The 25125-nt window shown below is 41.3% G+C and overlaps 3 protein-coding genes across 10 annotated transcripts; 2 read left to right on the top strand and 1 right to left on the bottom strand.

Annotated features, from left to right (window-relative positions):
• Positions 1-805: 805 nt before the first annotated feature.
• septin6 (septin 6) lies at positions 806-15597 on the top strand. 7 transcript variants are annotated; one of them, XR_012957384.1, is made up of 11 exons: positions 806-948; positions 2679-2793; positions 4602-4797; positions 5426-5612; positions 7089-7250; positions 7657-7753; positions 8922-9090; positions 9276-9408; positions 9536-9726; positions 10765-11178; positions 14413-15597. XR_012957384.1 is itself a non-coding variant. In XM_076103732.1 (11 exons), exons 1-10 carry the CDS (start codon positions 919-921, stop codon positions 11133-11135), a joined length of 1284 nt encoding a protein of 427 aa, XP_075959847.1. In that variant the 5' UTR covers positions 806-918; the 3' UTR covers positions 11136-11178; positions 14413-15597. The 7 variants fall into 7 exon arrangements, 5 of the variants coding, with proteins under 5 accessions (XP_075959847.1, XP_075959845.1, XP_075959844.1 ...); XR_012957383.1 differs by having other exon boundaries at positions 12307-15597; XM_076103732.1 differs by having other exon boundaries at positions 11132-11178.
• Positions 15598-16685: 1088 nt separating this feature from the next.
• nkrf (NFKB repressing factor) lies at positions 16686-21872 on the top strand. 2 transcript variants are annotated; one of them, XM_076103727.1, is made up of 3 exons: positions 16686-17080; positions 17479-17603; positions 18290-21872. In XM_076103727.1, exons 2-3 carry the CDS (start codon positions 17501-17503, stop codon positions 20560-20562), a joined length of 2376 nt encoding a protein of 791 aa, XP_075959842.1. In that variant the 5' UTR covers positions 16686-17080; positions 17479-17500; the 3' UTR covers positions 20563-21872. The 2 variants fall into 2 exon arrangements, with proteins under 2 accessions (XP_075959842.1, XP_075959841.1); XM_076103726.1 differs by lacking the exon at positions 16686-17080 and adding an exon at positions 17138-17400.
• LOC142963033 (ubiquitin-conjugating enzyme E2 A) lies at positions 21304-24812 on the bottom strand. Its single transcript, XM_076103734.1, has 6 exons — positions 24611-24812; positions 23395-23475; positions 23186-23211; positions 22613-22702; positions 22437-22525; positions 21304-22275 (listed from the first exon to the last, which is right to left on the bottom strand). Exons 1-6 carry the CDS (start codon positions 24652-24654, stop codon positions 22147-22149), a joined length of 459 nt encoding a protein of 152 aa, XP_075959849.1. The 5' UTR covers positions 24655-24812; the 3' UTR covers positions 21304-22146.
• Between the last annotated feature and the right edge of the window lie 313 nt (positions 24813-25125).

The raw sequence follows: 25125 nt of genomic DNA, 5'->3' as shown, positions 1-25125 counted from the left end.
CCATACCTATATATATATATTTATATGTGTATACTACACAACTTTAGAATAAAATATGTCAACAAGGCAGATAACTCTAGCTGTTACACTTACTAATCCTCAAATATTAGTATATTTTATTAAACATGTATGTAACTAAATACATATGTCGTTCCTCTATATTAATACTGTAAATACTAATCATCAAAAATCGCAGCTCTCTCTCTCTCTCTCTCTCTCTCTCTTTTCAACCGATATCTACCAAATATCTACTATTCAAGTTGCCTGCCAAGTACTTCCTGGAACCATCTGAAGTCGAAGTGAATCACGTGACGATCAAGCGTTTTTGAATCGTTGACGCGACTCTCCCTTATTGCGGCTCTAATTTACAATACATGTACATGACTAAAATACAGTATAAAGTATTTAGGAATTTAGTCCGTGTAGTTTATCTAACGTTACTGTGAAAGACATTTCTATTCAGAGATGCACATTTTGACAAATCAGTCCTACTTCTGCAACGGCTCAAACATATCCTATATGTGTTTAGGACTGCACTTAAAACGATGAAGTTATATCAAGACTTAATGTTTCTTCTGAATTTAATCATCTTCCTTTGTAATTTTCATTGACTGGTCTTCCAAGTTTGCACTGGGCGACACCATAAAGGCATCATGTGGGGGGAGCTCAGTGGACAGCGCTAATTTGTAATCCTAATTTTTTGGAAGACATTTTTCAAAACACGAGCCGAGTTGTATCTGGCGTTTATCAATGCCCAGTGTGAGCACAGTTTTTACAGTGTGGTACAGTCGTAAAACAGTCTGTTGAATAGTGGTACATTCCAACTAGGCCACCTTTCGGCGTAACGTCAACAGCGTAGCTTCCTTTGCTAACTAACGTTAGAGACAGCGGCAGAGGTTTCGTCCTCCGTTAACCACCATGGCGTCAACTGAGATAGCGAGGCAAGCGGTGAGTAACCTATTTTACTCAGGATGCCATCGTCACTATCAACACATAGCTCTTGAAATGTGTTTGCCATCCCATATCAATGTCAAATATATACTTCTAGTGTTAAGTAAGAGAATACGTTTGGGAGATATTTAGGTTAGCTAGCAGCCGCTGTTCATGGTGAACGTTATATTCCAACCGAAATTCAATGGAACGTCGCCAAACAAAAACGACCGTTGGTGGCGGTTGGCTATTAGAAAACTGATTGTGCATTTCTAAATCGTATAGAATAGATCGTTTTAAAGTAAGGCCTGAGGTCGCTCAGTCGTTGCTTTCTGTTAAATATCTCCATTTCCGTAAGTTAACGCCTGCAGACATCCTGTGCTGATATCGATGGCTAAAACTAACGGTTTCAAATGGTTCTCTTGGGGATTAAATATTTGAAACACTGTGTCATATCTTCTGTATTAGCTCACGGGAAATGGACAACCTATAACAGAGCCGTCGGTACGCCATTCATTCCTAACGCCCCAGTTTCTGCACAGCTACGGTGCTCATTTCCGTTATGTTGTTTCAAATAACGTTAAATCCCGTTAACTTTCAGTTGGGCGTTGTCTGTTGTACCAAACATATTTCTGGTCGGTTATGGTCGTTTCGAGCCTGTAATTTGAATTGTGTAAAGTTTACCTGGCTTTTGTGTGTGTGTGTGTGTGGGGGGGGGGGGGGGGGAGCCACTACACCCAGAAAAGAGTGCTCAGAATAGCACGCTTTTGCGGCCCAATGAATGGAAACCCGCTGTGTGTGACTTGGCTTGTAAGGGTGTTGAAAAGCAGGAATGGTTTCAGGAATGTTGCACTTGCAGCGGAAGAGGAAAAGGCTGTTTGTCCAGTCACATTACACCCAGATAGCCCAAATACTTCCTCAGCTGTTTAAACCCAATTCTAACAATTCAAATAATCCACAACTGCCCGGTACCATCATCTTGACCAGCGGAATGTTTTCCTCTCAAAGCCACATTGGAAAGCAAGTTAAGCGACACTGTGTTATTGTTAAGCCACATAATAGCCTGTTGGCTGAGGTCTAGCTGGTTGAGAGCCATTGCTTTGCCGTATAATCGAAATACTTTGCTTTCCGGCACCTCATAATGTAGACGTGGGCTGCCGAAATGTGATTCACAGAAGATGGAGATACTCACCAGCAGCCACACGCCCCCACACACATGTAACAACAGTGCTTCTACACAAAAATAGTGTGAAAGGGAAGTGCAACCGGCCAAAAATAGAGAGTTAAAGGGCTCAAGTCAAAGTGACACCTCAGAAACACACATTGGTGGCTAACTGGACTCTTTTGTCTCTTATTCTTTCAGTTGTAAAGTATATATTTATTGTCAAAGCTCTTTGTTGTTTTTGAAATGCTCTTGACACATTGACAGCGATACCTTTCCATATATGTACATTGTGGTTTGTAACTGTCTCGTTTGTGGGGAGACAGTTCAGACTCAGGAAACAGGAAGTGAGCAACATTGTACCTAAAGTCTCTCTCAAACTCTAACATGATCAAACGTGGTGGCAAGTGTGTTAATTCGAGTGTAATTTGGAAAACATAATGTTATTTCTCCACAGGACAACAATTATTGTGATGTATATGATAATTGTAGAGTGTTAGAGAGAAGCCATACTTTTAACAAGGCATTTCAATGCATAAGGTGGTCAGTGGTCGATATAAATCTGATGTTTAATGTTGGTTTTTAGGGTGAAGGTGCTCGTGCTGTCCCTCTGGCAGGCCATGTCGGCTTTGACAGCATGCCTGATCAGCTGGTCAACAAATCTGTCAACCACGGATTCTGCTTTAACATCCTCTGTGTTGGTGAGTATGTCGTGCGTGAACATGCTTTTACTCTCTCTCTCTCTCTCTCTCTCTCTCTCTCCTGAGGCTAAAAGATGACTTATTTGCCTCAATGAAAGTCAGGCTTTTCCACAAGATGCAAAGCACATTGCTCTGTGTTTGACCTGCTTAGAGTCCTTTTGACCGGTCAGCGCTAGTTACCACGATGAGTGAGATGCTCAGATATTTTTTAACTTCAGTGCCAGGATTATTCACTCGCATATACTCAACTGCCAGTTCATGAGGTGCACCCAGCTACAACTAATGGAATCTAATACAACAGTCACACAATAAACTCAAGCTTTAAGCTGTTATTTAACTTTATGGTCATTTTGAGGGCTATAGTTTGTGGTGCCGTTTCATTGTATTGGGTTATACTGAGAGGCGTTTCTAATATTTTTTCCACTCCTTTTGTGTCAGTGAGTGCTGGCTAGAACTTAAGATGTTTCAGTTTTTGCTAACATTGCATTACTGGCTGCTGTATGCTGTCAAACATTTCTTTGCTATTTGGAATAATGTTATTTTAGGGGCACATGAATTCCAAGAGGAGCAATGGAAATTTCTAACCAATTGGTTGGCAATGTTTTCTTTTTTTGCCTTCTGTGTGTTTTTTCCCCAAACATCTCCTAATTTTAGTTTACACAGAGTGGAAGACATGACACACACGCGCACACACACATATCAATGGTCATTATTTGCTACTGCTCTCTAAGACCTTGTATGCAATGTATGCTATCTTTATGTGTTATGTTGCTGTTTAGATGTCTAGTTACGCTACGACGATGTGTATGTTTTTAAGATATTGTTGATAGGTGGAGCTGGTGGCCATTTTTAGTGTGATGTTTTCGACTAGCCTCCCAGCTGAAGACTGTTTTGTGGATACACTGAGTCTATTTATATTTGTGTAGGAGTGAACAGTGGATATGGCCAACAATAATGTGTTTTTCATAATGTAAACAAAACTAATGTCATAATTACTTAATATTGGGGCTATAACAACCAAACCATAACTCTCTGAACAAACAGTGCACTACATTCAAGAATATGAAAGCAAAGATGATGCAGGAGACTAACATCTTTTCTTGCAGACTCTGAATGCTGTGACTCACAAGTGCACATTAGTACAAGCATTACTTGAGGCAAAGACATGTGATCTTTGTTTTTCTATGTTTTTGGTTGTGGCCTAAAATTCCAAAAAGGGAATCAAAAATGTGGAGATGATTGGTTCCATTGGGCTAACAGACGACTGACATTTCTGCACAGGGTTTTTATTATGTCATCTTTATTATAGGTTATAGGAGGTTTGACTGCAATTCTTTCCAGTTTGTCCCTCGTTTTTCTTTAAAAGAGATGCCAAATTTCCTTTAGCATGAGCGACTTCTCTATAGCGACTTAAGCTGAGCTCTGAAGGAAGATTAGAAATGTGGAGCATTGAAATGGGCTATCATGCTTAGACTGTAGGTCAGGCTGTGAGGAATAAAAATAGAATTTCTTACAGAGGGAGCTCTTTATCTGAGTCATATGACGGCCTCGTTACAGTAAACGGATGGCAGAATTCATCAGTAAATAAGCTCCGTGGGGAGCTCTTTTGTTCAGAGCATCTTCAATATGTTAAATTGAATCTTGCATTCCATTAAATAATGCGGCCAATAAACTTTCTGATCAGCTTGAGCATAGATTTATCAGAAGCTGACTGAATGGAGATGCAGAGAACAGTTTAGTGGGAAGGAAACCAAGATCAAGGTTCCTAGGATCCCAGTAACACGATGACATTTCTCCGTGTTGTCTAGGCGAGACGGGTCTCGGGAAGTCCACCCTCATGGACACGTTGTTCAACACCAAGTTTGAGGGCGAGCCCACCCAGCACAACCAGCCGGGAGTCACGCTCAAATCCAACACCTATGAGCTCCAGGAGAGTAACGTGCGCCTCAAACTCACCGTCGTCAACACCGTCGGCTTCGGAGACCAGATCAACAAAGAAGACAGGTAATTCAATCTGGACAAATGTCACTTCTTTGAGGGAGGGAGAGGTCTGATCCCCACTCGATCACGCACACTACATTCCAGACATACAACGACTCAGTGAGAGCTCTGAGCCTTTTGGGAGCTCAGGTTCCTTCGGTTCCCATCCTGAATGAAACCGTACCCGACCCGTAGGATGTGGAATCAAGTCTCCAGCTCCAGGAGTTTCCGCAGCAGTTTCATCGTATCCACTCGTACAAACCAAAATCAGATGTAGACGCTTTCTCTTTTTCTGGTGTTTGACTAGATTGAACAAGATGCGGTCATGTGACTGTCACTATTAGTTCACTGATGAAAGGCTACGGCACGAGTATGAACAAAGCTTAACTCTGAAGTTTAGGGCGAGATGTCACGTGAGCTGCAACTACATTAGCTCACTGTTATAGGAAGGCTTCAGTTGTTTCTAGGTTTCACAAATTGTTCAGTATCAAATTACCGTCATAGAATAAATAACGACATACACAAGCGTATACTGTGAACTGGAACTGGCTGAATACTCTCCAGTATGTACACAAGCTGTGTGTTTCTTTGTGTTTGTTTCTGGTCATGTGTTCGCTCATGTTACTTTCCTATTTCTCCCATTCTCTGATAGCTACAAGTCTATCGTGGAGTTCATTGATGCCCAGTTTGAAGCGTATCTACAAGAGGAGCTGAAAATAAAGCGCACGCTACACAGCTACCACGACACCCGCATCCACGCATGCCTGTATTTCATCGCTCCCACGGGACACTCGCTCAAATCCCTGGACTTGGTGACCATGAAGAAACTCGATAGCAAGGTGAGCTTTGCTTCACTTCCTCAAACTATTATCATCAACCAGACGCCATTTTATGTCTCTAAGTATCCTGTTGAATTAGTTTTTGTTGTTTCTTTGAAGCTTTGGGATCATTTATTCAGATCCTGGGTGTTTCCATCCGTTTAGTGTCCCATTAGTGTTAGGGTTTAATACTGTTTTGTTTTTATATATAAGCCACATGCAGTTTATTTAACATTTGGCAAGATTCACAAATGTTATAGCCTGAATGGTTTCTGTATTGTTTTGGGTTTTGTTTTTTTGCGTCGAATTAGAAGGACCATTGTGCTGCAGAAGAATGATGTTGAAGAATAACTATTATAATGCTTACAAACATGGATGGAGCTACTGTAGCATGTGACAGATGTACTGTAGGTGAATCCTTTGGCACTGCATTGTTGTGTGAAGCATTTGATCTATCTACTATAGTCATGGGTCATAAACCTTGTCTCGGCCATCTGCCTGCATGCCAATTGGCTCTGGTCTTGTTACTGCGTCGGTGTAGGTCAGCTGTGAAATGCAGTCAGCCTCGGGTTTTTTTTTTTTTTTGTGAGGGCCTTTCCACAGTAGCTTATTTGCATGGATCTCCTGGCTTTTGTACAAAGAGTCGGCTCAGTGTTTGCCAGAGCAGCTGGGCCCTCTGGCAAGTGCTCACAACGGCCTGATCCAGAGCAGAGCCTCCTCTGTTTACACATTCACCTCTTGCTGAAGTGTCCATGAGCAAGATGTTCATTCCCCACCAGACTCAGGAGTGAAGTAAAGTATTACTTGTTCACATGAACCTGGGCGTCCCTTGCTGTTTAAAGGGCCCTTGGTTGGAGAGCAAATAATTTGGAAATGTGTGGGCGATGGAGCTCGTAGGAAATAGTCGTGTTGGAGGGAAGGTCTCGTTTTTTCATCAGATCGTTGTAAGTGCATATATAAGAATGACCCTGCCTGTATTTTTAGGTTTCTTTTCCGTTTGGATAACATGGACAGCACAAATGTTGTTTAAATCATTTGAGTCTGACTATTAACACCATGTTTGGAGAGCTTTTAAGTGATCTGAAGCAGGAGATGGAAGCCTGCAGCTCTTTTTTTGCTGCATGTACTATTTTTATCTCTGTCCTTAAGAATGTGTAATTGTTTGTGATGCACTAAGGCCTGGAGCTACAAAGAGCTACTGTGATGTGTTGAAATGATGAAGAGAGCACAGATTATCCTGGGAAATAAAAGAAATGAGTAGAAGCGTATAACTGTTACTAAACCTGAATGCTGGTGGAGATCCTACTTCTAAAAGTATTTTTTAGCTTTTAACCTTGTGATACTTTTTAAAAATACATCAACTGTTTTCCAAATCTGGACTATGCAAATAGTGTTGAAAAAAAGTTTCCACTGACAGACATCTAGTGTTTAGCAGCGTATCAGAAAGCGTCGTCTGCACCTTGTCATTGTGTCGATCTCCTAATTGCTCAACCGCAGGTCAACATTATCCCAATCGTCGCCAAGTCGGACGCCATCTCCAAGAGCGAGCTGGCTAAATTCAAAATCAAAATCACCAGCGAGCTGGTCAGCAACGGAGTGCAGATCTACCAGTTCCCCACTGATGACGAGTCTGTGGCAGAGATCAACTCCACCATGAACGTAAGTGTCACAACTGGTGTATACATTCCGTCATGCGTTAGTGGCATAAACAACATGTGATGTAGAATCGGGACAGTCATCGTCTGCGTCTGCTCAGGCTGTCAGGAAGCCGCTCCATGCAGGGAGGACTGAGTTTAGAGCGGCTCGCTCGGCAGGAAGCCTGCAGTGTGGGAAAGGGCCTGTGTTCACTGACAGATGAGCCAGGGCTCACTTAGCTGTTTATGAGGTCAGACTGTGGCCTCTTGGCTCTTTATCTACAGTCTGACCACCATCAGGAATGTATCCTGAGCATGTATGAATGAGATAGTAGCAGTAATATTCTCAGATTTTTGAGTAATAAAATGTTCATCATGAACGCTCTGAAGATTGTTTCACACCAACGTTGCTTTTTACCTCTGCTCCACAGAGCCATTTGCCATTTGCTGTGGTGGGGAGCACAGAGGAGGTGAAGATTGGGAACAAGATGGTGAAGGCCCGGCAGTACCCCTGGGGGACGGTGCAGGGTAAGCATAGGTCACATCCTGCACAGGAAATGAGAGCGTGCTCCCTCTTCTGCAGCTCGTATTCCTGCTCGGCTCTAACAGCTGCTGCAAACTAGTCGATGAGCTGTTACATAACCTCATTTAGCCGCAGCACCCTCTCTCCCATTACACTGTATGTTAGTGCGCCATCAGCTCTTAGTTCCTACAGATCTAGTAATGTAATGTCTCTGATGATGTGTCAATCGCTTTATTATTATTGACTTACTTGATCAATACATTACGGAGTGGGTAATGTATTATAGATAGAAAGCTAGTAGATCTATTCATTTCTTGGTCTATAAACACAAAGTAGAGAAAAATGTTCATCAACATGACATTTTCAAATGTCTTGTTTTGTCCGACCAACAGTCCAAAACCCAAAGACATTTATTATAATGATATAAAACAGAATAAAGGCTACAAATCCTCACATGAGAGAAGCGAGAACCTCAGACTTGATAAATAACTAGAATGATGATGCGATTCTAAACATAGTTGCTGTTTAACTTTCCGTCGATTGACTGATCGATTAGCTGTTGCAGCTCTACTTTACAGCTAAAATGTATTGTTGACTATGAGGCTAATTTACTTTAGCATTCATTTTAGGGTGTTTATATTCACGTCCAATGATCTGTGTAGAAATGTTTTATATTATATATAAATATCCTCAAAGCTGAGAGTCAGCACTTTAACCTCACAGTCATTGTTTCATTTGAAATACAACGTGCTGGATTGAATGAAAAACATTGCTCTACTAATAATTACCAACTGTTAAATATTTCTGTCCTTTATCTGACCGTGGTTCTGTTCACAGACTGACGTCATGTGAGTTCACATGCACACACACACAGACACACACACACAGTCACACGGTCTGTGGGAGTGTTGCGCTCAGTCTGGTAACAAAATCAATAAACAAGCCACAGGAAGTGAACATCATTCTGTTCTGACTGGGTCTGTGAAATTCTCGCTCATGTTTTAATTCATTCGATTATTTGCTGTAAATGAATGTAAACGTTAGGTGATGCTCTCGTTTGCTGTTTCTGCTATTGTACACTTATTGCTAATTACATAGCTCGTGATGAGTAGGAAGCCATCTGATGTGTTGAGTGAAGCTCTCACGTGTCACTACGATGTGTGTCTCTCACAGTGGAAAACGAGAATCACTGTGACTTCGTCAAGCTGCGAGAAATGCTGATTAGAGTGAACATGGAGGACCTGCGAGAGCAGACTCACACACGCCACTATGAGCTCTACCGCCGCTGCAAACTGGAGGAGATGGGCTTCAAAGACACAGACCCCGACAGCAAGCCCTTCAGGTAGTAGACTGCTCCCATACATCTTCATGTTCTCCACCTCTACTCTGCTCTCTATTTTATCATGCATTTTTCTGCATCCATTTATCTTTAAAACATTAAATTCTTTGTGTCTTCATCTGGTGTGTTGTTTAGTTAAATGTTGCTGTCACTCCATTTTATTCCCTTTCTCCTTTTTCCCGTGTCAGTCTTCAGGAGACGTACGAAGCTAAGAGGAACGAGTTCATGGGCGAGCTGCAGAAGAAAGAAGAAGAAATGAGGCAAATGTTTGTCCAAAGAGTCAAAGAGAAGGAGGGCGAGCTCAAAGAGGCGGAGAAAGAGGTATCATCATCATCGAACTCTGCACCTACATCATCCTGAAATATCACGTGCATCACTCGTTTTAAAGAAGGTTCTGCTGTCGTTTTGAATAATCCAAAGTATTGTGTTTTTTGTCACCAACACGTAGCTGCATGAGAAGTTTGACCGTCTGAAGAAGCTCCACCAGGACGAGAAAAAGAAGCTGGAGGACAAGAGGAAGTCCCTGGACGACGAGCTCAACATGTTCAAACAGAAAAAGACTGCCGCAGAGCTCTTGCAGAACCAAGCCCAGCAGGCAGGGGGCTCCACCACACTCAAGAGGGACAAAGAGAGGAAAAAGTAAGTATTGTTCTCTTCCTCACATCTGTCCTTGCATCTACCACCTCCAGTTGTATAAGGACTGGAAAAGGCTGGATCCTATGAACATGAGAGGAACAAGGCCACATGTTATTACATTGACGTTTCAGGATCATTTGCCAAATGAGTACATGAATATCATTGCCAATAAGTGAGAAGTCGTTTGTGGTACATTCCCTTGGGGTTCTTATGTTGTGCAATAGACTAACATATGTAGCTGTGTCCTGATAAACTTCTTCAGCATTCATTCCACTCTGTGCACATGTGCTGCAGGCAGAACTTAATTTTGGTCTGTCCCACTAATGTCATCAATCGCTTAGCGGTTTCTCTGTCACCACTCGCTTATAATCCGCCAGATATTTGTATAATTTAATGTGTTGAGAAGTTAAAGGCTCTGGCTAAGCCGAAGACTTTTCACTCTGATCTTCTGAAAGAGGCTGATGCACCAGTTTACCCTCCGTATAATAACAGAGAATATGTTCAATGCTGAGAGAGCTGACCAGAATTCCTCATTTATCATTCGAGGAGCAGAGCGGGGGTGGGGACTGGTGACAATGCCTTGCTGTCTTCAACTAAATAGTTGAAAAGTTGCCAACTGTCAGAAATCCTCATCATGAAATGTAATACTCTGAACAGATTTGTGTAAATAACTTAATTGCAACTCTGTTAACAATTACTGGACAGCTCCATGAACTTGAAAGGAAGTTGATAAACAAACATTTTTTTCACAGTGTCAGATCGTTTCAGTGGAAACGATCTGACACTGTTCCTCACAGGGGCCACTCGTTTGGTTTTAATCAATCTACAGTATGAACTCGGTTTTCCATATTTGTCTTTCCTGGTATATCTGACATTAATTCTGTTGTTCTTTCACTAATCGTGAGCGTATGAGACTGTTTTCCACAGCATGTTTCATGCTTACAGGCAGTGTTTGAAGCCAGATGTGTTTGAGTAACTTTAGTGCTGTTGACATTGTTGGTCCCTTCATGTTGGTAATCCACTCCTGGTTTTGTGTTGAAGCTGATGTGATGCCGTGCCTGTTAGAAATGGAGGAAGACACTTGCACTGAGAAAGGTTCTTGTTGCTTTATTTTCTTCCCTGTTCATTTGTTTTCTTCACAGCCACTTCTTCTCTTTATGAGCTCGGCCTCGAAAGTTTCTCTTCCAAAAAGGGGGCCTCTGTGCAACTTTAGCTCTGTCTGTGGTTCCCTGATTAAACTAAAGAGGTCTTGCACTTCAAGTGTTAACACGGATAATATTTATGTTTATCTTTCAGTCTTTTCTGCAGTTTCCAGATGACACAATTATTAATTACTGCTTGTTGTGTAAATGTGAATGTGTCCTGTGAGTGCATGTGTCACCCATGTTGCATCCGTAATGTTTTCCAGTTAACTCCTCCCACACTTGCTGCATGCTGCATGGGGCATCTTTTCTGGTAAGACACCACCGACCATCTCAAAATATAACTATGAAAAATCAGCCAGGTATTGACTTTTAACTTATGACCAGTACACGAGTAAAGAATTACTCTAAAATACAAGTCAGGAATAAACATCACCTAAATGACAGTTTGCAGATACTCACCTTTTTTTTTTTTTTTCTTTTAATTGACATCCTGCAACTGGCCTAAACATAGAACGAGATGTGCACACAACTGCCTTTCTGTATCTCCACATTAGAATTCAACCACAATCAAATTAACCTTTGAAAGCTATTAAATATGTTAACTAACACGCATTTAATTGGCACTTTTAATATGTAATAAAGTGCCATAAATGGGCCCAGTAATTCTAATAAACGAGTGCAGGCTGACAGTATATCACTGTTAACATCTGTGTCCATCATATCCTTGAGCTGGCAGTGTTTACCGTCCTTGTGCCAGCTTCTAAATCAACCAGTTTATTAGCTCCCCACACACCCATTTGATAAACTGCCCCATCTGCCTCCCTAAATCCACAACAGTTTTTTTTTTTTGTGGCTCTACAAAGTCCTTCGCCACCCAGCCGTGCAGTCCCACAAAGAACCATTCAAGGCTGAACTGAGACTAACTGGCCACACCAGAGCAGCAAACAGCCCCGGGGCCCATTTCTGTTTGTAGCGATGACATGTTTTGTTGATCTCGCAGCCATATGACGGCCTCCACTCCCTCTTGAGTGGATAAAAAAGCCAAATCCACAGAGAGATGTTGTTGAGTCTCAACCACTGGGGAGGGTAGAAGTGAATGAAGACATCTGTCTCGCAATCTGTAAACTCCTCAAGCAGCTCAGGACTGTTAAAATGGACAAAGACAAGCTGCTGTTTGACGATGAAGACAATCAAACCCATTGTTTGTTAAAGCTCAGGAGTGGAACAAATCCTATAAATATGAAATACATTTATTCTGCTGATTCCAAGAAATAGACGACCGTTGCACCCTCACCTCTGTGCACTCGAACCCTTTCAGCACGATCTCCTCTAAATACCACCTGGTCACTAATATTGATGTGATGTCAAACAGTGTGTGTGTCGTGATGATGTTTTAACTCAAAAGAAAGCAATAACAGCCCTTCTCTCTCATTTCCAGCTTAGGATTCCTGTAGAAAAAGTGCTCCCTTGTGGCCATCCTGCTGTGAATGAGTTTCCACCCCATCATCTTTTTTACAGTACCCCCCCCCCCCCCCCCCCCTAATCCAACCCTCCACATGCCCCCCTGCTCTCTGGAAGACGCTGGGCATTGCTATCAGTCTGGCCGTTTTTGCTGAATGGCGCTTGTATGTTATATGGTTTTTACAAGCAATTGTTTGGCTTGACCTTTTTTATACAAATTTACAGAGTAATGCATTCCATGTTTGTTTTATATTAAGTGATTAATTGCATGATGGAGTGAGCTTTTTGAATATTAACATACATGGCTACTGTAGTGATGGGCAGACGTGTGTTGAGGGTAAAGTGAAACGCGCATCAGACAGTTAGGACCTCAGTGTAAACAAAGATCTGCAGAAGATTACAGTAAAGAAAGAATTAGGTCGACTGATGATTGATGCGACGATGGATTAAATTAGTATTGAGCCGTCTTCAGATTAAAGCACAGCAATCACAACAGTGATTCTCACTTTTATAAACAACAAGTAACAGCAATTTCTGAATGGAATTTATTAATCCACCTTTGTAACGGCGGACCCCGCCACTAACAATGTAGACTATTATCACCAGAAATGCAGAAATAATATCAAAAAGGGGATTTGATTTCATGAAAATCTAATGACTAATTATTACCTCAACCTTATAGACTTTAGACCTACAATAAGAATTTAATTTGAGATTTGTTTTGGTATTTATGTCCTTTTGCTGACGCTGCTTCACTTTATCCAGATGCATGAGTAGTTGTGAGCCTAATCTCTTTGCCACTTCTCCCATACCTCATTCATTGTCATGTGTTATGTGCATACTTGTATTAGCTTTCACATTTCCACTTTTTTATACACAAATGTGATGTTTTTTAAGTATATATTAATGTTGTCAGTGCAATTGTAACTTTCTTACTTACTATGAAGGCACATTTAAAAGTAATTCATTATACTGTCCATTGTCCTGCAGGGACCAGTGTTTGTATTCGTGTTACACACAAAAGACATATTATCTCCAAAGAAAATAAAGGCCAATTTTTCACCAAATATTACAATTGTGGCCATAATCATTGTGTATGAAAAATATTGCCTTAAATTAGGAGATTAGAGGAGCTTTAATAAACCCAAATGGGGAAAGTGGGTACGCTTGATTTGCAGGATGAAGGTTGATTTGTTATTAATTGGAAAACCGTGAATGAATGTTGATGCCAATAAGCGTTACTGTGATGATCAGTTATTATTTTTTCAACACTTCAAAGTTCAAGGTTGCTTGTATTATCTCATGAAGGATACAATTTTCTTGGATTCAAGACATTGCTGCATAAAAACACCTTTCCACATGCTACCAGGGTAAAAATACATCAAGACAAAGAGCCGTTCCCTCCTCTCTAATCCTCCGCTCACTGGTCTGTGTGGTTTCACTTTCCTTTGCAGTAATCCCTGGCTCTGCACTGAGTAGGCCCTCAGCCCTCAAGCTTTGCTAAGGGACCGGCCTTTGTGGGTACTGAGTACCTCAAATGTGACCAGAGGCTTTGTGGACCCCATCCTTCAGGGTTTCTCAATCATGACCTGCTCTGCTATCATTTTGATTAATGTGTATCTGTGTTTCTCTGCAGCTCTAACCTCAGCTTCTCCTTGTTGGCCTCTGCTTATGTTTATATGTGCACTGTTTGTTTTTTGGGCTGTTACTAACACCTTTTCACTTGATGGAAATTATATGCGCACTTGTTCATTTATTGTCGTATTTGGATAATTATTAACTCCTTTTTTCTTTTGTAAACTGGACCACAGGCAAGATGTGATCATTTCACAGTTTAACAATCATGCAGCATCATCAGTTGGCACAATATAATCTCACAGTTTTATGCTTTATTGTGTTGCTTGAACAACTATGCTCCCAGGGATTTTTACCACCTAACTTTGTATTTACGATAATCAAACATAGATATGTTTTCTACCTGAATTCAGATGCACTTCTATATCTCAAGCGTGTGGTTTTTTTGTAAGAGTTTTTGCTTTGCCACCTCTCTAACTGCCGGCTTTCTCTTTCTTTGTCTCTTCAGCTTCTTTTAATCTGTCTTGACCACCTGAAGGGAGGATTGCAGCTTCAGCAAGAACTAAGCATCCTTCACCTCTCCCCGTTTTTCTCGCTGTATTGACCCTTTTCTATTCTCCCCATCGCATCTCCTCCTTTTTTATTTTTTTGATTATGGCCTTATGTCGACTCACATGGTATTTCTGACGACCGAGTGAAGCTCTAAACCCATGCAGGTTGGGAACCGGGCACAGTTTTAAATCTGCTAATATGTCTTAATGTATATAAAGAGAAGCTTGTAGTTCATAGAAATCATCAGTTAGGTTTCACACACATTTACAGGACTCCTGTGAAATAATTTGAATTACAATGTCCTGGACTATGCACTCATCTTTTCAATAGGATTCTTAATACATGCTACGGAAACATTGAGGCTTGCTGATTAAAGACGAACTCATCAAGTCAAGAAGCACTATGTATAACATGTTATGAATGAGTAATCATGTTGTTTTCTCGAATCAAGTCCAGTTTTAAATGAAAACCACCTGCCTTCAGGTATTCTGAACACTAAAAGTAAATTAATGCAAAAGCCAAAGCAATATTCCTACTTCCACTCCATTTGATGTTGCCCATGTTTACAAGTCACTGTTGAATACCATGGAGGTCACATGTAATGGCCTTTTTATTACACGTTGTGCTTTAATATTCACCGGCCTATTCTATATTTTTTGCATGCATCTTTTTATTTGATTACCTCTTTGATATTTGACCTGTTTGTTTTTTAAATCTCCTAATAATTCAGTTTTGCAATCTATTTCAACTTCATTGATGTTTTCTTCAAATGGTGCATATTATTAGTGTATATTTGCTCTGTCCTATCATTTCAGCTCCCTTTTTTGCCAAATATTAGTGTAAGATGGAGTTGACCTCAATTCCAGATAGGAGTATTAAAAAGATACTCATGCATTTGTATAATTTATAAGGAAATATTTTGTGTATTGAAGTGGAGACTTGTGGTTTATTACCTATGACCTTTGGACGTGAATCTGAGTGTAAAGTAACATTTGGTGTCATAAAATGCCATAAATTTTTCTAGTATCAGTCACCACCTCTTGTAGTCAAAGACTTTCCCACACTACAAATAATTAAATATTTTACTTTAGTTTCATTCCATTGATGTACATTTTCAATAAAACAAAATATGATCCAAACATATTAAGCTTTTGCCTTTTATTTACAGTGTTGGACACGAACAGTTACCCCAGATTATGTTTATTGATTTTGTTAATTAGCAGCAGCATTGTAGTTGTTGTGGGCTATGAAAGCCTGCTAATATGACCTGTAATCAGTACTTACTATATGAGTATTAAAACTGTGAAACACCTCAATATTCAGCAGTTAAATTGTGAAGAATTGCATTTTTTATGTATTTTAACTTCATTTAAACAGGAAGTCCCCTGAGATACATTATTTATTTTACAAGAGAAAGCTGGCCGAGAGTAGTTAACACACAAACGCATATTATTGATGTAAAGCATTCACATATATAGCACAATTAAATAAACCTGAGGGGCATAAAAGAGAGAAACTTCATTGTATAAAAAAAGAAGTTACATTCCACATGAAACATTTTCGAAAGTGGCACCTAAGGCATCATTTCCATGTGAAATATATTTAGTAAATTATTTAAAGCCTGGGGTGCAAAGTACAAATGTAGTGCAATAAAAACACACCTAATATAATATTAGTAGGCTATATATGATGGCTCTAAAATACAAGTCACAGTTTAAGAAAGTATGTTGAAATATGATAAGTGTATTTCCTCAAGTGCAGTACTTAAGTTCATTTTAAAGTACATGCACTTTAGGAATTGCAATACAACTTCTACTTTATTATATTTCAGAGGGAAATGTTGCACATTTTAGTCTTTACTTTCATTTGAAAGCTATAGTTACTTTGCAAATGAGAGGTCATGCACACACAGTATAATAACATTATCAATTCATACAAATACAGTAAATTATAGGACGTGCACAAATTAATTGTCATAGTCTTCTGGTTTCTGGAGGAGAAAATAGTTTATATTGCTTAGTTTTATTCCCAAACATAATAAATATTTCGAGTTATAAAATGTGGATTTGTTGAAATGATATTTTGCTGAAAGAAAGATTAGATACATAATATAATATTCTTTAATTGTATTGCCGTTACATTAATTTAAACTTTCTCTTGGCATAGAGTGAGATCAGCAGCCCACTGGGCTTGAACTGTCCGGCGGCAAAGCATTGTGGGTCATCGCGGTGACAGACGCCATGATTTTTACTGTAGCTGCACCAGAAAATGGCTGCTTTCTGCTAGTTAGCTAGTTGAATGGGTGTCTGAAGCTCCCAGGAGTTTTCTGCATCATCTCAACCCAACCTCGTCTCGGATATTACACCCAGAGGACACAAACGTACATGTTGTTCTCTGAATCTGATACAAAACTATATGAGCAGATTGTGGCTGCTGAAGTGCAAGCTGGGGTTAGCTCGAGGCTAGTTAGCAGCTAGCTGGCTAATGCTAGCAGCCGCCACCGGGTGAGCCCATGTTAGCTAGCTAAAAGAGGCTAGCTACGATAATATCAGCCGGTTCATCACACGAATACATGCACTGTTGAAGTACAGCGATACAAATCGGACCAAAGGCTACACCTTAAGGTAGGAATTTGACGCAGCTAACAAGTCGCAATTTTAAATGTATATGTGTGTTTCTACAACATGATTACGTGTGGGAAATGAACTATGTTGGCCTACTGCGTCATTCTGTCAGGGCCTTGTTTTGGTTCGAAATGCATCTGTATTTCCCTCATTTAATATCATAACTTGACACTTGATTTCTAGTTGTGCAATATATACTTTTTTTTGTCCAGGCACGTATCGTTAGTTGGTGTTTTCAGTCCCTGCATGCTGCTGGCCAGTGGTGTTTGTTTTCCACGGGATGTGTTGAGCCTTTATAGGCAGCATGGAGTATTAACTCTGTACGTCCAGATAGTGTGTGTGTGTGAATTCCCTCCATTAATGTAATGTCTAACTCACATCTCTGGCCTCAATAACAGGTATGGCCTGGATTTGACTTGGATGGTGCTGGTGATGGCAGAAGGGACTGGCACTGGCGAAATGCCCTCCTTTGACCCAAGTCCTAGTTCTGAAGCAAAAAAGAGACCCACTTCTTCTGATGGCAGTGAGTGTTGATCTGGGCTGTATAGTCTGCGTTTGTTTATAAATATTTCCATTGCCGTGTTGTTATCTACTGTTTGTGGTTCACTGCTACATCTTTATATCCAAATTTATATTTTATCACACTTTTATAACTACTCTTTAGTTCCTTAATTGAGCAAAAGGCTGAATTGCTGTTTTTGGGGCAATCCAAACGTATCGTAGATGTTGCAGTGACATGAGTCAGAGGTGTGTCTCAGGGCTTCAGGTTGCAGCAATAAGGACTGACAATGTTTGCTTGCAGTTGAAGCCCGTTCATACCCACTGAAAATAAACTTCTCTAGAAACTAAACACACAATATCCTTAAAACAGTTGGGCACTGTTGTTTAAAACACCAGTGAATTCTCTGGGCCGACATCTTAACGTTAAAAATTCAACACTAGGGAAACATTGTCCTGTTCTCTGTAAAGATGTGTGCACAACAGTCTCCGTGCTAGAAGGAGCTACTCACTGTTAACTTTTCATGGGATTTGTTGACAATAATTAAAATATAGGCATACACCAGTCCTGCCACAACATCCCATTTGAAGAAGTTTCATGGGACTTTTATGACATTAACCCTTTTGTGCCCATCTTAGATGATGATTTATGTATTTGTTATTTAAGTCAAATCAGACGTTTATTTTTGAACCTGTATTGTGTTATTGCAGGAGACGAGCCCATGAGGAAAATGCCTATGTCAAAATTTGGTTCCAGACCTCGATTTGAGCCGGTGCACTTTGTGAGTGGTGGCAGCAGCGGAGGAACCGGCGCTGACGAGAAGGAGAACGATAAGGAGCGCAGGAGGAGCGAGTCGTTTGGTGCGAGGCAGTGGGACTCCGAACACTCGTCCTACGGCGGCACCGGCAGAGCGCAGGGCTCCGCCTCCCCGAGGCCTGCGTTTGACAGAGTGCCATTGTACACTTCTGACTCTTGGGGTACCCACAGAGACAGAGACAGGGAGATTTTTTCAGGTAGCACAAGTGGGTTGGGGTATGGAGGACGTTGGTCCACCTCAAACTTTATGGTGAAAACAGAGCAGGACTACTCAACCAAGTATGAAGCCCACTCCTCTCGGGGTTCAGACTCCTATCCTCAGCCCCAGAGATACAACGGATACGGGGGAGCGAGCAGGGCAGGAGGCTGGGATTCAGGACGTCAGGGTTTGGGATACAGTCATCAGGACCGGCTGTCATCCAGCAGGCCGTTCAGCAGAGTCTACAACAGCCCGGGCAGGAGCAGTCCAACCACATCTCAGTCGGTCTCTTCATCACAGCCGGTTCCTATATCTCAGCCCACGCTGGATGAGAAGCAACGGCTGATTTCCAATGTAGCGTCTGCATTGGCTGTTGCGTTCAGGGACCCGATGTTCCTGACTGGAAGTGAATCACCGAACTATAATTTCATGTTGAGCCGCAGCATTCAGGCCTGCAAGACTAATCCCGAGTATATTTATGTCAACCTGAAGGACATTCCTCAATCCGACCTACCGAAGAACAGGAAAGTACCAACCGACGGTTACGCCTGTGAGTTGAGATGTCAGGGTGTGTATCTTGCTACCGGGTACTCCGGTAGTAAAAATGGAGCGAGGGACCGGGCCTCTGAGCAGGCTGTTAAGCTCTTCCTGAAAACAGTGGAGGTTCGTGTGGTGCAGCGCAAATACAGACACTCGGTAGTCAACGACATAGTCGTGTGCCAGATGCACAGCCCGACCCCCGGCTTTTTACCTGCACTCCGAAACCCAGAGGACAAACCGACACCCAGCTCCAAGGGCCAATACGAGCCGGACAAACGGAAGCACTGGACGGAGTTTGTGGTTATGGACAACGCTCACGACGCCATCTGCATACTCAACAACTCTGCGGCTTTTAATCGCATGAAGATAGACTATAAGTTTGACCTGCTCCCCAACAACATTGCTTGGCTGTGCAGTGTTTTCCTGCAGGGCGAGCTGGTGGCGCAGTCAACGGGTACCAAAAAGAGCTCGAAGCATACAGCGGCCGAAGACGCTGTGAGGAAACTTCGGATGAACCAGGCGCAACGACAGCAACAGCAGCAGCAACAACAGCAGCAGCAACAACAAGAACAACCGCAACAACAACTATCACAATACCCCAGAGGAAATAATCAATCAGATTCCGGTGGACGCTTTGGACAACAGGTTGTCAAAAAGAAGCATCTGAGTGAATTGGTCATCCTGGAAAACTCTGACAATGCAATCTGTATCATTAATGACACGGCTCAGTTTAATAAAGTGACTGCTGATTACAAGTTCACGGTTCTGCCGGATCATCGATGGAGGTGCGAGGTTTACTTGGAAGGACAGTATGTAGCCGCGGGGATTGGGCCCAAGAAAATAGTGAAGCACATTGCAGCAAAGGAGGCCTTGACCACGTTGAGGCAGACACAGGCCGTGGTCAAATCCAACCTCAGGAAGGAGGGTCACTGCGACGCCATATCACGATCCCAGATCCTGGCCCGCTCTGGTGAGCAAGCCATAAAGCAGGAGATTAAGGAGGACAACATCGGGAACCAGCTGCTCCGCAAGATGGGCTGGAAAGGAGGCGGTCTGGGCCGAGATGGGGAAGGTATCGCGGAGCCCATCAGAGTGAAGGAGCAGTTCTCCAGAGAAGGTTTCGGTTTGGACACGGACAAAACCGGAAACCAGCTCCGCAAGCGTGACATCGAGGACATCATTCGTACCTACGCCAGTTCGGACCGTCAGGACGATCTTCGGTTCTCCACCGACCTCACCAACGACGAACGCAAGCAGATCCACCAGATATCTCAGAAATACGGCCTACGGAGCAAGTCGTACGGACAGGGACGCCAACGGTTCCTCATCGTCAGTCGCAAAGTGCACAAAGACCAGCTCATTGGTCAGCTTTTACAGGAGGGACAGGTGGGACGGTACGAGCTCGTGAAACCTCAGGCCATTCACTGATGTGCATGCAGGGCAAATCACAAAAAAAACATTGGACATCCATTTAAACTTCAGTACAAATCACACTTGAGTGTAAATGCTGTGTTTCTACTTGTATGTGACAAACTTACAACACACATTAATAAAAGAGAATCCTTCAGGGATCACCTGTGGTTTCTGCATTCCTTTGCCATGCAATATACTTCAGCTTTAGCAGGAGCTTTACAATAAGTGATTTGTCTTTTTTTTTTTTGGTCTCCTGCCATTCCACGTCTTCTATTCGTTTAACCTTTTGCACAAGCTTCAGTACTTTGTGGTACCATGTCCTGATGATGTTCCAGTTACTTTAGGAATTAAGAGGTTTTTGTTACTGAGATCCACTTTTCTTTGTTTTCTGGCTATTTTAAGGAACTTTGCAGAAAATGCAGCTTGTCACTGCTTGTTGTGGAACATTGTTGACAGTCGACTCATGAGAGGCATCAAACTGTAGCCAGATGCTCATATCGGTCTCAATGTAGTGATACGTCTCTATCTCTCTACCAGCAACGCTGTCCGCTGTCATTCTACAAAAACAAGCCGCGTCCATAAATCAAACTCCTCTCATGGAAACTGTAAGCTGTGATCTTTGTTAAATGTCGGATGTGTTGGTTTGTGTGATTACAGTTAACTTGTCTGCTTGTTTTCACGGCTGTAATGAATAAATCTGAACTGATGACAGATGTATATTTTTGTGTTGTCAGTTAAAAAGCAACAGACAACTGATGTATATTTATTTTTTTATTTACAAGAAAATGTACATGTTTGTTACATGGGTTACCAGTGCAAAGTTTTATGATCTGAAAAAAAAACACCATCCTGTTATGTAAGATTGTAAAATAGCATAGAAATGTTCTCACACAGCCTTTAAATGTCAGTATTATGAAACTGCGTGAAACAAAGTGAAGTGCCCGCAAAGGGAACTAAACATCTTGTTTCTGTGTTGAAGAGGGACATATGTGTATTCACCAATTTCTATAACGTTTTTTAAAACTCAAACGCATGGCTTTACATCAACAGTTGAGAGAAAAATGACCCCCAAAGGCATCTGTTGAGCTGGATGGATGTCCGTGCTGGGTTCATTTTCCATCCCTCTCAAAGGCATTCAAAAGATAGAAACAAAACCAAAAGAAGTGAGGCCACTAAAAAAGGAGCAACACCCATGAACAGCTTTTTTTTTGTAAATATGTATTGTCGGTATCTACACAGCAAACCACACAGCAAGCACATCGAATGAACTGTCACTGTGTCATCCAACCGGTTTACTTCATGTAGAAATAAACGGAGAAAAGTGACAGACTGGCTGTTGCCTTTTTAAGAAAAGTTGGTGCATGTAGCAAGTAACCCAGATATAACAAGGTACATTTACTTTCAACAAACGTACGCTACAGCCCAACACTAGCATTTCGGCAGGAGTGAATGCCACAACACAACAGCATACAAACGTAGCAACAGTTATGGGACAAATATACTGAGAAGGATTTTAAGGATTTTATTTCTGTGAGATCAGCTGTTTCTCTTGATTCGGGGGCCGGGACACTGTTCCTACTCGAACGATAACAACGGGGGTCAACAGTCACGCCAACTCTGTTCAACAATAGCAGAAACCCTCTTCTCGTACTCCCGCTTGTTTTCCTGGTACAGCTGGGCTGCTTGGCTGTTGGCTGGACTGTTTGGGTTTGGCTCATCCAGTAAAGACTTGAAATACACAAAAAACATGTTTCAAATGAAGCTTTATGACATAACACACAGTCGTAATGTATAAATTACTTGTGGATATTATTTCTTTGTCACTTCAACTAATCCTGATTCGCATTGGCACACAATGTGTTTATGTGCATGAAGGAATGTTGGATTACCTGTATTGAAGTTAAGATTGAAGAGACATCATAGGTTGGACTCCAACGATTCTGAAGTATATCTAAACATATGCTTCCATCTGCATACACTGCAAAGAGGAGCACATAATATAAGGGATACGTGTAACAAAATGCAATTTCTGAAATTGTTGGTGTTAGATATATTACGAACATACCATTTGGATGAAACATTTTTGAGGCAAATCGCACTGTTGGAGGTTTATTTGGATATTCCTCTGTGAATTCAATGGTAAGTTTGAAGGTTCCTGGAAGTCAGAAGAAACGGCATTGTATGAATTGAGAGACATCAACTAGTAACAGTGTTACAGTGCATTACAGTAATCTAGCCAACTAGTAAATGCATGTGTCAATTTGATCTGGTGGTTCTGGTGATTTTGATACAACACTCAAAAACGAGACATCATTTTTGTAACTTAGCGGCCAAGTTAGTGATCAGAAACGGATTATTTTTGTGGAATTGTGCGGGCAAAAGAAAAGATCAACAAAAGCTCTGAAGAACTACTTAAAACTACTATTCAGGGTCCACAGATGCTGAAGAAGAAATAACTCCAAGTCAAAGGGTTACCTTCTTGGACAACTTGACAAAGTCTAGTGCAGTAAGTTATTAGTTAAAACATCTAAGGCACCATCTAAAATCGACTCATTACCATAATATTTAACTTTCCATGTGCAATATTAGGGTTGGAAATACACATTATTTGGATGTAAAGAGCTTTAGGAGGACTTACCATCTTCAAAAGGTGTTCCCTCAGGTCTAAAAGAGGTAAAAAAAACATGTTGATCATCACTTACAAAAAGATCCAATTCACTTTTCATACCCTAGTTTGAAATACCCACAAACCCCGCTGATATAAACTACAGTATTATCACAGTGACTATTTCTACAAAACAACTGATTACTAAAATGAATGTAATAGGTTTTAACAAATCAACTTACCCAAAAATGACAGCATTCCATACCATGATATTGTTTTCTGATGGTGCCCCACTAACTCCAGCTGGAGGGTCCTCTTGCAGTCTAACAGATAGAGTAAAAAACACACACAATGGTGTCACAAAATACAGGTGATATTCAAAAAGAGCAAAACAAATCAGCAGACAGCAAGGCTCCATTGAATAGGAAAACAGGAATATAATCCCCAAGTTCTATTTCTAAGGCTGGGTGGGCATTGGGCAATCGTATGCTGAAGGAGGGCTGAGAGTTTGGAAAACACTCTGGCTGGATATACATCAACACAGGAAACCCTATAATGCTAATTACTCTTCTGGAATGTCTGTTTTGGTAATATAATGATATAAATCATACTGTTGTGATATTGTCAAGTGAGAAATAAAGTTGTCTATAGTGCACAGTCCTATCTCAGTGAAAATGAACAATGCCTCTACCTGATTGGCCATTTCAGCCAAGTTCTTAATGAATGTTTATTAAAGTTCAGTCCTTTAGTCACGTTGTCAGAGAAAGACTGTGGTGATTGATCTAGACTGTGAGTTAACTCTTAACCTCTGTCTGTGACCATCAGTTCTGTTTGGTAAGAAAATACTGTAGATAAGAAACCATGTGAAGTGTCCGCAGATTGTTAGTGACTGCTGGCAGATGGTTGCTTATCCTCAGGCTTAGATAGTGATCTATCAGGGCTCCCATGATCACTGTGTATTTGGACAGTGTCCATCTACCTTTCATCTGCCTGCGAAGGGCCATCTGGCCAATGAATTGCATTGTCAATAACCCAGTTACAAATACAGACCAGTGGGCCCACACATATCACGTATGAACATAACCACTAACAGTTTCGGGGAAGGCGCGAATATCATGTTACAGTGTCTAAAACATCGAAGACACGACATCTAACGTTATGTCTACGAGCAGTGACCATGAATTGCACAACACCACCGTTGCTAGTCGCTGCCTTGCCAACGCTTGTCACCAGTAACGTTATTATCGTTACCTGTTAATAGTCATTAACTAGTTTACACTACCCAAAACTAACCCTCGCCAAAAACACGATTAGAATCCCCCAGTGTTTATATGTCTATTTGTAGTATTAAAGTTGTAGTTCAGAATGCCGCTATGGGCTAAAGCTAACAAGCTAGTCCTAGCTTGTTAGCTTTAGCTTGCGCTACAGCTACTTCGCTGATGTTTTCCTTTCGCCTACCGTTTAAAATCTCTCATTAAACGTCTTCTTGCTGGAGTTGACATCCTGTTGACACGGAAACCTAAACCCTTGGCATACACGTAAATGGGTTATGTGTCGGGAAATATATATATTTTTCTCGATGTATTATTTTAACTCCTAACTGACTAGCCAACCATTGCTAGTTTGTCAAATATTTGGCTGCCTGTGCTAGTCTACGGGCGCTACCACTCACACTAGAAAGAGGAGGGGTATTTTAATCGACTGACTGTAAATTGGTAAGCTGTAATGAGCCACATGAACACACGCTAATCGTATGACTGAACGTAGTATTGCCGGGTAAACCTGTTTATTTGTGTGAACCAGTTTCAGGTCGTACTTTACACAGCTAAAGTATTTTTTAGATAGCCGACAGACCCCGTCTTTACACTTGTTCAAGTCCATAGACAATTACGTCATATGTTTAGCACCCATATTTAGTTAGTTTGGAACACTAGCAATTCGTGTGATTTTAAGGTTTTTACCCCTCCTTTGTT

The sequence above is a fragment of the Anarhichas minor genome, unplaced genomic scaffold (genome assembly GCF_050575085.1).
Source record: "Anarhichas minor isolate MPS153535 unplaced genomic scaffold, ASM5057508v1 ptg000028l, whole genome shotgun sequence".
Taxonomy (NCBI): domain Eukaryota; kingdom Metazoa; phylum Chordata; class Actinopteri; order Perciformes; family Anarhichadidae; genus Anarhichas; species Anarhichas minor.
Note: the sequence above shows the minus strand (reverse complement) of the source record. Positions and strands in the feature narration are given on the sequence as shown.

Excerpts from the sequence above, each read along its gene's own strand:
- septin6 (XM_076103728.1), top strand. The coding sequence starts at position 919 with ATGGCGTCAACTGAGATAGCGAGGCAAGCG. Across the intron at positions 5,613-7,088 it reads TGAAGAAACTCGATAGCAAG|GTCAACATTATCCCAATCGT; the intron begins GTGAGCTTTGCT and ends GCTCAACCGCAG. Across the intron at positions 7,251-7,656 it reads AGATCAACTCCACCATGAAC|AGCCATTTGCCATTTGCTGT; the intron begins GTAAGTGTCACA and ends TCTGCTCCACAG.
- nkrf (XM_076103726.1), top strand. The coding sequence starts at position 17,327 with ATGCTGCTGGCCAGTGGTGTTTGTTTTCCACGGGATGTGTTGAGCCTT. Across the intron at positions 17,401-17,478 it reads CAGCATGGAGTATTAACTCT|GTATGGCCTGGATTTGACTT; the intron begins GTACGTCCAGAT and ends CCTCAATAACAG. Across the intron at positions 17,604-18,289 it reads ACCCACTTCTTCTGATGGCA|GAGACGAGCCCATGAGGAAA; the intron begins GTGAGTGTTGAT and ends GTGTTATTGCAG.
- LOC142963033 (XM_076103734.1), bottom strand. The coding sequence starts at position 24,654 with ATGTCAACTCCAGCAAGAAGACGTTTAATGAGAGATTTTAAACG. Across the intron at positions 22,526-22,612 it reads AAAAATGTTTCATCCAAATG|TGTATGCAGATGGAAGCATA; the intron begins GTATGTTCGTAA and ends TCCTCTTTGCAG. Across the intron at positions 22,276-22,436 it reads CAATCTTAACTTCAATACAG|TCTTTACTGGATGAGCCAAA; the intron begins GTAATCCAACAT and ends GTGTATTTCAAG.